At 40.4% G+C, this 11,822-nt stretch overlaps 1 protein-coding gene across 2 annotated transcripts in view; it reads right to left on the bottom strand.

Moving 5' to 3' along the window:
* LOC124159850 (peptidoglycan-recognition protein 1-like) overlaps positions 1-11,822 on the bottom strand; it is a 38,157-nt gene continuing 26,335 nt past the window's right edge. For both annotated transcript variants that reach the window (XM_046535751.1, XM_046535752.1), the window contains exons 2-4: positions 6,765-7,002; positions 3,269-3,387; positions 1-734 (exon numbers count right to left, since the gene is read on the bottom strand). In XM_046535751.1, the coding sequence (XP_046391707.1) occupies positions 550-734; positions 3,269-3,387; positions 6,765-7,002 (542 nt within the window). In that variant the 3' untranslated portion in view covers positions 1-549. The remainder of the gene's footprint in view (positions 735-3,268; positions 3,388-6,764; positions 7,003-11,822) is intronic.

Here is an 11,822-nt window from a genome sequence, read left to right as displayed (position 1 = left end):
TAATATATTTTATTATCTGAATAATTCCAAGGTGTTGATTGCAAAGTAAGCTTTCTCCCTGCTAGGGATACAGTCCCATGTACTTTATAGCCAGACACAACACACCTACACCGAAGCATTTCATGCAAAGAATTTGAATTAAGCGTTGCTTCCAATTTCCGGGAGTCATTCCGCAAGCTGCAATGAAGCATATCTTCTCCAGCCCAATATGAGATGCCTTCAATCAGGAAAAGCCCTTAGTTACTCTCCTAATATTCTTTGCTTCATCATTTGAAAATGTTCCTCATTATATTTATTTAGGAGTTCTGGTCAAGTGAATAAAATTTTAATCAACTACACCGAAGTTTGGCCATCAATATATCCATGATCACTGATTTGTGCTGAATAAATTCAGAAAGAAGGCACGTGAACGTTCGTGGGCAACTTATTCAATCATAATAGTCATAAAGATTAAATTTTCTCGACCAAAATTCCAGAAATACAATCGACTTTATTATCTCCCGATCGCGTGTAGGGAGCTTCTCCGGTTGTATCCGTCGCCTTTGCCTTTCAAGGGTTTGCTGCCCAGTGTGGCATCTTCTTGATCTCTTCAAAGAAAGCCGTTCCAGGGCTGGCGGTGCTGGAAACCTGTCGATGTGCCAGCAGCTTGTAATCACGAGTCAGTTCGCCCAATCGCACAGCGCACGCCAAGAGGTTCTTCAGGGCTGTCAGCATGTTTGCGTCAGGAACTTTCTCTGTGAACGAAGAAAATGGGTACGATCAGCGGGCCTATTCATTAATAGGGTGGTTTTCTATTTTAATTGCCTGAATCAAAAGATTATTACTCCTGGAGTACGTATTTCACGATTTTGGATTTTTAATTGACGATATCTATTTTTCGCCATTAAATGAAAAGTGAAAATACTCAAGCGCGCGAAAACGCGACGGCTAAGTATGGATGTTGGGAAAGGCCCGTGTTACGTCATTCTGGTTGCGGCCACCGCCGTATGAGTCCACTTTGGTACGAGGCTATGAGCGCCGATACGATGCAGGCTGCTAGCAGGTAGCGCTTGGCTTAAATAAGGATTATTAATACCCTATCAAACGAAGGAAACTGATTTGGTGAAAATCTGTGCCACATGCTTGCATTGATAATCTCAGACGATGTAAAACTCCTGACTATTCGTATAGAATGTAGGTCCCTGTAACGTGATGTGGAGTGGCATCGCATGGGCGCCAATCTGGTATTTTTCAAATGAGGTTAAAATTGTCCATTAACATTCGTCTAAACTGGGACTTCTAAACCAAATAATTTGTATATTATGAATACACTAATGGAGGGTAAGGAATCGCAATCAATGCCTTTCGTTTTCTTTGATGATGGAAACTACGCTATTGTTTACGTGGCCGCGATGACGAAAGGTCTCGCGATTGGAACGCGAAAATCGCATTGATGCTATATCGCTATCCGCCCGGCAACATTTGGAAAATTTATCTAAAATTTTATTTATTTATTTCAAAAATATAAGTTTGGCATGGTTTGGTACCAAGGCCTACCATGGTAACTCTGCGCGTTTATACGACGTTTTGAGGTTACGCGCGTACGGATCGAGGTCGATACGATCGTAGTGTAAACGGGGTAAAACATTGCAGAACCACAATGGGGAACTTGCATGGGTCGTCGATTGCTCTAAAAACTATTTTGAATAAGTAAAATGAATACATTTGCTCGCAAAAATACCTAAAGTTTCTCCATTCATCGTCAAAAGAAATAAAAAATTGACTTTAAAATCGAGAAAAATTTCTCTGAGCCGACCACTGTGCGAAGACACCCGAGCGTTGCCGAAGCCAGGCGTGACGTCATAGGTGCCTAAACAACCGTACGGCGCATGCTGTAAAATTTGTTTTGAGAGAGTATTTAGCCGCTTATCGTCACTTTATTTTGTTCTGTTATTCTTGGGAAAGTTTTCCTATTGATATTGTGCCACGATTATTACTTGGGATATTAATAATGCAACATCGGGATGATGAAGTAAAAGCGTTTCACTTCGTATGTTTTAGTTATCAGCAAAATGGATGATAACGTTGCCGCTCCTTCGAATAGTACACCTGAAATTCATCTAAATCCCCGCAAGCCGCCTAAAAGGTGTGTGATAGGGGTGCCAGGATACAAGCCTTTTTTAGGACAATAAAAATTGATGCCACGATCCTCATGGAATTTGTTATGGCAAATTATTGCTATATGGCGGCGGCAAATCGAGACGTAAAAGAAACTTGTAATACTGGAGGATAACGATCGTAAGCTTACGAGCTGTGCTGTTGAATTTGGCAACACCGTATTAGCGGAGGAGGTAGTCCTATCCGTCCTACGGTACGAATAGGAGGGAACACTCAAAATTAGAAATTGGATTTCGTTATTTGTGGACATATCATCGTAAAATCCTTTACTTATTAATGGTTTTTAGTTTCCAGGTGTAAATTATGAAGTAAATTAAAAAAATGTGCTACAGTTATAGCTATTTCCTTGCTCTCTGAAGTGAGGAAGTTCGGGGTTCTCTCCGTTTCTTTTAGGATTAGCATTCAAACATGGATTGAACATATCGATTCTGCCCTCCTTCTATGCCTTTCACGCGTATGCCGAACATGGATTTAACATATCAATATTCACCTATTGATTCTGCTGTCCTTTTTCCATCTAACATGTGTATTTACATTTCTCCTCAGGTCTCTTTATCATTTGTAGTTCATGTAGTTTGCTGAATATGGAATTGAAGACTATAGCATAAACATTTTATCATCATAGCCAAACTCTGATAATGACAAATTTAAGCCGATATCGGCCCCTAGTGAATGAAAGGGGAACACCGGCTGAGATTAATTGCCATTCTAAGGAAAATTCACCTGTTAATATCTATTTTAATATCTAGAAAGAGTCTTCATCATATCTTCTTCGTCGGAGTATAGGATGACAATGACTAACTAATTCAAGGATGGTTGATAAAGTCAATGGCGGACAAAGTCAAATATTTTGCTGCTAAACAGTTCAATAAAAATTATTTTATTAGGAGGTTTCGAGTGGTCGACGAATATTTTTGCTTCTATGTAGAAGAAAACTGCGTGCAATAGGAGATTACGCAAAAAAAATGGTGCCATATTGTTCTCCGGATGACAAAGAAAAATCGATATGCGCAAATGACCTGTATTAGCTCTATATAGTGTTTAATTATCAGGCGGTCGACCCGAGACGAGATTTCATACTGATTTCTGAAGTCAGATGGCTACAGCTTACCTTCGAACTTTCCAATGAACGCGATTCCCAAAGAGTTTCTGTTGTATCCACGGGTGTGGTTACCCGCTTTGTGCCAGCCAACTCCCTCGTAAATATTACCGTCTCCTCCGATGAGAAACCTGCATTCCAGAGAAGATGAGAAAATTTAGAAAAAAATGAAATCTAAATAATTATCTATAATTTAATAAATGAGTTCATGGGATCACTGATTAATTTTTTTCATTTTATTGTGCTCAATATCGAAAAGTCTCTGTGTACATTACCCACACTCTCCAGTGTCCATACACCATTGAGTTAGAGATAGGAAGATTTGACCTATCCTTAATACTTGCAAATTATTTTAACTAAATTTAATGTAATTATTCTTAATATCTACCTCCAAGTTTTACGTGCAAGAAAAAGAAGGTAACCCGATTTTGTCAATAATCATGGCACTGAGAGCTGTAGATTGTATTCGCATTGAATAAATTTTAGGCTATGGAGGTGGATCAGTTTGATAAGCTATTTGGGTTTGTTCAAAAATTCATAGAGAAATATTAATTCTGCACCTCTTTTCCTTGTTTAATTCCGCTTTTGTTATTCTTAATTTTAATTTTAGAAACGCTTTTAAACACTTTTCATCGTGATTGTAACGGAAAATGTTCATTAACGAAGATAAATCAACATTATCAAAAATTTTTACCGGTTGAGGTCAGTTCAAATAAGGCATTTTGGGAATCAACCGTAAACCACCATGGAAGTGTGAATGTGGTAATAACGAGTCATCCGTAGTGGAGTCCCACCAATTCTGCGAAGGATCCCAGGTTATTACCTACAGTTACCTTAGCAAAGTCCCTACAGCCTTGCTAAGGTTTCTTATCGGCTGGAGCGTATGCGGTTTTGGTGGTCCCTGACGAGGAATTAGTATTCCCGTTTACTACCACAGGTTGTTCTACGTGGTCGAGTAGAATTTTGTCAAGAAATTTTAGCCATAACAGCTGATGCCTGTTTGAAACAAAATTACTAATGATGTCGAAAACGCACCATTTTTAAACTACAGAAACTTTGGGCCAAGCCCTCCGATAGCCTACGAGTTTGCCCTGTTACCGGATTCTCTGAACAACTCATGATCTCAAATGCTTTGCCTACAAGAGATCGCAGTGTCTCCATGGCAGCAAAGCAATGGTTGTCGATTTCATTTCCTGCAGAAAGTTTGTTTAAATCTATCGTGCCCAAGGCAGCTCGTTAGCTTAGTAGTAGCGCGCCAGCTTTTCAGTCTGGGCCTGGGTTCAGAGTATCCGACAACAGCCAATCGGAGCGCTTGGCGCAATGTTTCTAAAATCGGAGCGCTTGGCGTAGTTAAAAAATAATGCGTTTTAGATTAGTAAATATGATTCCCACTGGCATCACCTATCCTGGGTAAAAATTTTACGGTTAAAATTTATTGTGACATAATTTTACTCCTTCCTGTAGATCAACAGTTAAAAAAGGGTAAGTAGCGATTCTCCCGAGTTTCCTTCCGCATTCATCCATTTTACTGGACCATATTTCGCCAACGTTCCAGTTGGCTTCTTCAGGTTCTCTGAAGTGTCAGTGCAGAAATTTGGTCGTCTTTATATACACCCTGCCTAAAAGGCGTGTGCCATTTTTTTTTCAAAAATTCACCCCGTTTTGTGAAGGTGTGCCCTGATTGGTCCATATCTTTGAACACCCGTTTCCACGCGCTGGCGAGAGTGTAGCCGTCTTCACGGTTGAAGTTCTGGTGTGTTTTGGCGATTTCAGTAGCCTCTGATAATCCGTGGGTAGAAGTGGACTTCATTATTCAATAGAGAGGCGTTGTAGAAGTCATTATTTTAGGTCGGTCCTCTCCCTTGATGTTCCGCCTCCACTGGCTGACTGAGCTGTCTATTTTTTACGGCCCTTCTGTGTTCTTGGACTCGGCAATTCAGTGCTCGTGATGTCCGGCCGACAGTGGACCTGAGGAAGCTAACTGGAACGTAGGAGAAATATTGTCCAGTAAATGGATAAACGCGGAAGGAAACCCGGAAGAATAGCTGCCAACCGCCGTTATCTCTGCGGAAGCCTACTGGGAAACTTGATCTCCAATGGCCATAAAGTTTGGTACCACTTGACGACAAAAAAATTCTTTAGCAGCATACCCACCTGTGGAGTTCACGGATATATTACTTCCACGCCAGGGACTACCACAGCCGCATACTCACCAAAGAAATGGATACCCATGCAAGGTTGTAGGGACCTGTGTAGAGGCCCTGTATTTACTCATCACCCATGTTTGTGTACCATAAAGCTCTCCACTCAATTAAGTTTTCACTTATTAGGTTTTCGCGGGTTTTTCACGCCCTTCTTGTGGGAATGTTTTCCTGCAGAGGTTATTTTTCGCAGAAGGGTAGTACTTCCTTATACTCATGGTTTATCCCACTAATATAAATCTCTTTTACACTGAATTTCCACATATACTTGTTTATCTGCTTTGGCATTTCACTATTAGTGAATATACTAATTGTATGCATATGTTTCTATTGTAAATGTTTCTTTGCTTTTATAATTAAGTATGAATTTACGTTAAGGAGGGGTTTGGTGGGATGGGGACTTTTTAGTCTGAATATCGCCCGAATAAAGACATTTATCTGGAATCACATTAAAGGTCGCGCCGAACGCGCATAAACGCCGTACCGGTAAACCATGTACACCACAACCAGCCAGATTACATTACAATTTTATTTTGCGCATTTGTTTGTGTTGTTTGGGGAAGTGTGGTGCTTATGTTAGCAGAAACTTACGTACTAAAACAGTTGTTGATTAACAACTAGTCCACAGAAATTAAAATATGTTTTTTCCGATGAATATCAATTCTTTTTTATTTATTCATGTATATTTTTTATTGTATTTTATACCTTTTTTAGTTCTTATTTATTTGCTTTTTTATTTTATTCCCATTGGTTTATTTTCATGTTTTCATTTTTTTTTATATTTTTAAAATATTTTTTCCTTGTGAGCGGTATTAGTGTACACACTATTATATTTGCATAAAAATTACTAAGTCTAGAAGAAGGAGAGACATAGGGCGGACTCATAGAAGAGTAATTTGTAGAGGCAGTATATATGCGGTGGGAACTTCTGGATCATAGTTCCATATGTCTGTTAGGAGTGTATTTTTCGTAGCCTCGAGCCTGGATTTGACATTTTTAACAAGGTGATTGATGAAATCATTAATTGATGGAATTCTCAAAGCACAGCGAACGTCGTACATATTAGTTAATTTAGGGAGATTGAGGAGAAGGCCGAGCGATTCGTTTGAGGACTGGGAACATAGCGAATAAAACTGCCTGTCTTGCTATTATAGCTTTTGTTGAGCAATATTTCAAGTGCGGAAGGAAAGTTTTAATTTACTGTCTATATAGACGCCGAGAAATTTATGCGAGGTAGCTCTTGGTATTCGTAATTTGTTGATGTATCTATCTCTCGTTTAATATATGCGTTTGCATACTGGACTCACGAGTATCTGATATCGTGGTAGTTCCGCTCGTTCATGTGGAAGGCCTGTGCGGATCGCACCCTGGCGGCGCACTGCTTGTTGGTCGTGCACTCCTGCGTGGCCGTGTGGATGACGATGACTTTCGGCACCGGGATAGTCAAGTACTTGACGGCCTTGGGCGGCAGCGCTCCCCAGCCTGACCTGTCCACCACCGCCGGACACCGCGAGGCCGGAGTCGCCCCTTTCCCTGCAACACAAACTGGCGAAAATGCCACGGTGAGAGAAAAAAAAAACAAATCGACCGCTCCCAACCACATTGTTATAAGGAGAACATAATATTAGAGCCCCACCATATTTCCAGGTCCGGACAGAAGCGATAAATTAAGAGAGGTATTTTGCCGAACGGCTAGATATGCGAATACCTTTTTCCCCCCGGACCATAAAGGGCTTTAATAAATGCCGGTCGTACTTTTGCGCTGATCCGAATCCGGATCCGAAAAAATCCTTGATCCGTCCATCCCTAGTTTTTAGATTCGGATCACAAACACTCACCTTGTGATTTGATAATCGTCATCGCTAATGCAACACCACGTGAAAATGGAATTCGTTTTAACTCAAAGGGCCTATCGGTTGAGATCACGGGAATCCTCGGAATGAGAACTTCCTCATCTTTGAATTTTCCTTTGAGTATAGTCGCGTGAATCACATCATAAGTTGTTTAATCAACAAACGCGTTCCATTGCATAGTTTTGGTTTGGTTTAGGTGTCGAAGTATCGTGAACACCGAACCAACCTGTGCCGTGGTAAGCCTTAGGTGACTTAGGCTTTATTTGTTACACAGTCAATAGATTTGAATTGATGCGGAGTGCAAACTATTTGATCCTTATGTACCAAATTTCAGTCATCCACATCTTCGCCGCTCGTAGCCGCCAAAATTGCTCGCTCAATCATATCGTCGGCATTTGTGCTTTTTGCGGTTATCAATTATGTTCGTGAGCACTATGTTGATAATAAGTTAATATTTTGATGATACGAAACTGTAAAACTTCTGTGGAAATGAAATTAATCCGCTCGATTCGAATGCAGAGTGCAAACTATAGGATTAGCAACGAATACACCAGAGTGCGTTATTAGAACTGAGGCTGGTATAAATGACCACAAGGCGGTGCATGGAAAGTTTTATATCGTCTCCGATAGAAAACCTGTGTCGAGAAGAAGGGTCTATTTAGTCCAAAAGGTGAATTTTGAAGGGTTAAAGCAGTGCTTGTCGAACTCATTCACTGTTTTCAAAGACGCCACTCTCAACCTTGGGGTAAACGACGCATGGAACAAGTTCATTAGTATTATGCAAGAGGCCGTGGATAATGCGATACCCTGTAAGTTAAAACGTTTGAATACTGAACTGAGATGGTACGGTGCTAAAGTCCGCAAAACTCTTAAGCGTCAGAGAGAAATTCACGCTAAAATGAGAAAGACACATGCGGGACTTACTTGTGAGAAAAAACTCGAAATGCGTGAAAATTATTTTAAAAATTGAAAAGAGAGACGAAGAAAACACTTAGGGAGGCGTTGAGTGAATTCCAAACAAAACTATTGGGTGAATATTAGACGACAACTCTAAAGCCGATGTCCTACGGTCAAATTTGCATCAAAATATTTGCATCAAATTTTGATACAACTGACGCGCACCCCCACGGTCAAAATTTCATCCAACTGGATTTTGGTCGTGTCGTTTGGACCAAGCCACACAGGTTAAACGTATTTATCGTCTGCATGAGCATTATAATTAATAAATATGTATACATTATGGACACAAACTTTGTTCCATTCCACACAGTGTGCATTAAAAATCCAACCGGTTTCCACCTTTTCAGGTCATGATCACTGTCGTTCACCTCTTGATAAGACCTGAAAAGGTCGCAACCGGTTGAGTTTTTTCATAAATACTGTATGGTATATTAAAAGGTTTAGTTTTGAATCTATAATGTCACCATACCGCGAAGTGAACTCACAAAACATTATTTCAAATATATATACAGTGGAGCCCCGCTAATCCGAAATAATTGGGACATTTCGGATTAGCGAATATTTCGGATTAAGCGGACTGTTATTAATTTAACGATAAATTATTAAATACAGCGTGCAACTACATAAATTAACCGCCGAAACGCCGTTTCACGTCCATACGGTATGAGAAACAACCAACTTCATTATGTACGCCGTACGGCAACGCTCTGCACGGCTACCGCTTGAGTTCGTAGTTGCAAAGAAAACCGATAGGTAGCAGCACAACCTACGTTGTAGAAGCGTTGTAGAAGAAAAATGTTACGGATTTTTTTAAACCAATGTAGTTTTGTTCTGTGACACCGTTTTATTTTGTTTATTACATTTTCCAACCTAAGAATATGCTGTAATTTTCAAAAATAAATTTTACCATGTTTTTTCTAGATTTTATAAAGTTTTGTTTTTTCCTGATTTTGATTTCGGATTAAGCGGATTTTCGGATCACCGGATTTCGGATTAGCGGGGCTCCACTGTATATGTATACATATACGTTCGTGATGGTCTATTTCATCGCCTGGTGTGGTCCTAAAAGTAAAAATTAGCAAAAATTGGCATCGATAGGCGATGGAAACTCTCAACTAGGAAATCCGTAATAATGAGTTCATGTTTAATAAGAAGGAAGCGTTCTTTTAGACTCGCAGTACAAGGAAGATGGAGGGTATACGGTGGACGGATCGAGTTAGGAATGAGCAAGCGTTAAATAGTATAGATGAGAAAAGAACGTTGATGGACGAAATAAATCAAAGGAAGGGTAGCTGGCTGGGACATTTGATGAGAGGGAATGGAATTTTGAAAGTAGTTTTGGAGGGATCGGTGGAAGGGATCAGAAGAAGGGGAAGGAGAAGGCTGAAGTTCATTGACAACATAAAAATTGGAAGATTCAAGGAGACTTCAAGGAGATGGCAGGAGACAGGAGGGAATGAAGACAGCATTGGCGCGGGGGACCTCCCGACGGGCAGAACACCACAAGATGAAGATACAAAGAGAGGTGTTTTGGAAAAAATAAAAGATTTACTTAAGGCATCGTGGCCGAACTCTACAAGTTAGCTTTGTGGAGGGCATGCGATTCCGAGCGAGCGAGCAGCTGGAGAAATGACTATACCTGTGAAACACTACAGCTGCCCGTTTCGAGCACTGTGATTATAGGATAAGGACCTTATTTTAGCAAATGTTCGATTGGAAGAGAAAAAATGTGATTTCATTGCACGTTTAAAGCACTATTCATAACATCATCTCAACTACAATGTCCATCATGTATTAAAAACATTTTCCTTGTTATTAACTGCCTCTCGCTTGTATCCTGGCTTTTTATTCTGCCCTCAACCTTGCTGATAATGGACATTAAATATCTTCACTCATCGTCTATAGGGTAGTTGCCTTCATCAAAGAAAACGAAAGGCATTGATTGACATTCTTTACCCACCATTAGTGTATTCATAATATACAAATTATTTGGTTTTAGAAATACCGGTTTAGACGAATGGCAATGCTCAATTTTAACCGCATTTGAAAAAGGCCAGTTTGGCGCCCATGCGATGCCACTCCACGTAACGTCACAGGGACCTAGTTTCTATACGAATAGATAGGAGTTTTACATTGTCTGAGATTACCAATGCATGCATGAGGCACAGAGCTCAGGGAAACATCTCTTCATAATCACCTATTAAAACTGCCCATGGTCGGAAAGTTTCCTACGTTTGATAAGATATTAATAATCCTTATTTAAGCCAAGCACTACCAGCTAGCAGGATACTCTGCTACTTGCTAGCATTCTGCATCGTATCAGCGCTCAAAGCCTCGCTCGAAGGTCACCTCACTTTGCGACAGCGGGAACCAGAATGGCGTCACACGGGGTTTTCCCGTCATTCATATTTAGCCGTCGAGTTTTCGCGCGCTCGAAATTTTTCACTCTTCATTTAATCGCCAAAAATAGATATCGCCATTTGAAAATCTAAAAGCGTGAAATACGTACTCCAGGAGTAATAATCTTTCGATTTAGGCAATAAAAAAATAATAGGAAACCACCCTCTTAATGTCGATAATTTACGGGAACTTCGGCAACCAACTCCTCCAACATGGTTAGCCCGCTTATTCCAAAGCTTTCATACCCCCCTTCTGCCCTAGGCCAAGTCCGACACTCCCTCCGTTTTCTTTTTTTCGCCTCTTTAAGTTTGAAGAGGCCTGCTCAGACAATTTCGACTGCTAAAAAAGACAGAATCCTCCACTTCACAAGCTTCCACACTAGCTTACACAAATATCGTCCTTAGTTTGTTTTCCATATTTTCGACCAAACGAGATGCATCGTGGGAGACCCCCATCCCGTTGTATCAAAATTTTTGCATATTGGTCCAAAAATTTTGATGCAAATTTGACCATGGGACACCGGCTTAAGGCTTGCTGGTCATAAGTAAGGGAGGTACAGGGATATAGCGCTACAGTCTCTTCACTCATAAATGAACGTGACGATAGAGTGAAGAACAAAAGAGATAAAGTTAATCCCTTAAATAACTTTTTCCATAGTGTCTTCTCTAATTTCACGACGAATATATCAGCACCTTTACCTCGACTCTACCAAGAACAAATGCCGTCTATCTGCATTTCAAGCAGCGGTTTAGAAAACAACTCAGCTCTATTAATCCAAAGAAATCGACAGGCACTGATCTCATTCTAGCTCGGGTGTATGAGGAATCGGCATCAGATATAGCGCCTTACTCGAAGATCATCATCATCATCACTAGTCAACAATCCTAGGATTGGTTTGACGCAGCTCTCCACTCAGTTCTCCTATCAGCTAATCTTTTCACTCCTACGTATTTCTTCTCTTTCACATCTCTCTTTACTTGTTCCATATATTTTGTTCGAGGTCTTCCTTTTCCATTCTTGCCTTCCACCTGCCCTTCGACGATTGTCTTCATCAGGCCATCATGTCTCAAGATGTGGCCTATAAGGTTGTTCCGTCTTCTTATTAAGGTTTTCATGAGGCTTCTCTTCTCTCCTACCCTTCTTAGGACTTCC

Source organism: Ischnura elegans, chromosome 5 (assembly GCF_921293095.1).
Source record: "Ischnura elegans chromosome 5, ioIscEleg1.1, whole genome shotgun sequence".
NCBI lineage: Eukaryota > Metazoa > Arthropoda > Insecta > Odonata > Coenagrionidae > Ischnura > Ischnura elegans.
Note: the sequence above shows the minus strand (reverse complement) of the source record. Positions and strands in the feature narration are given on the sequence as shown.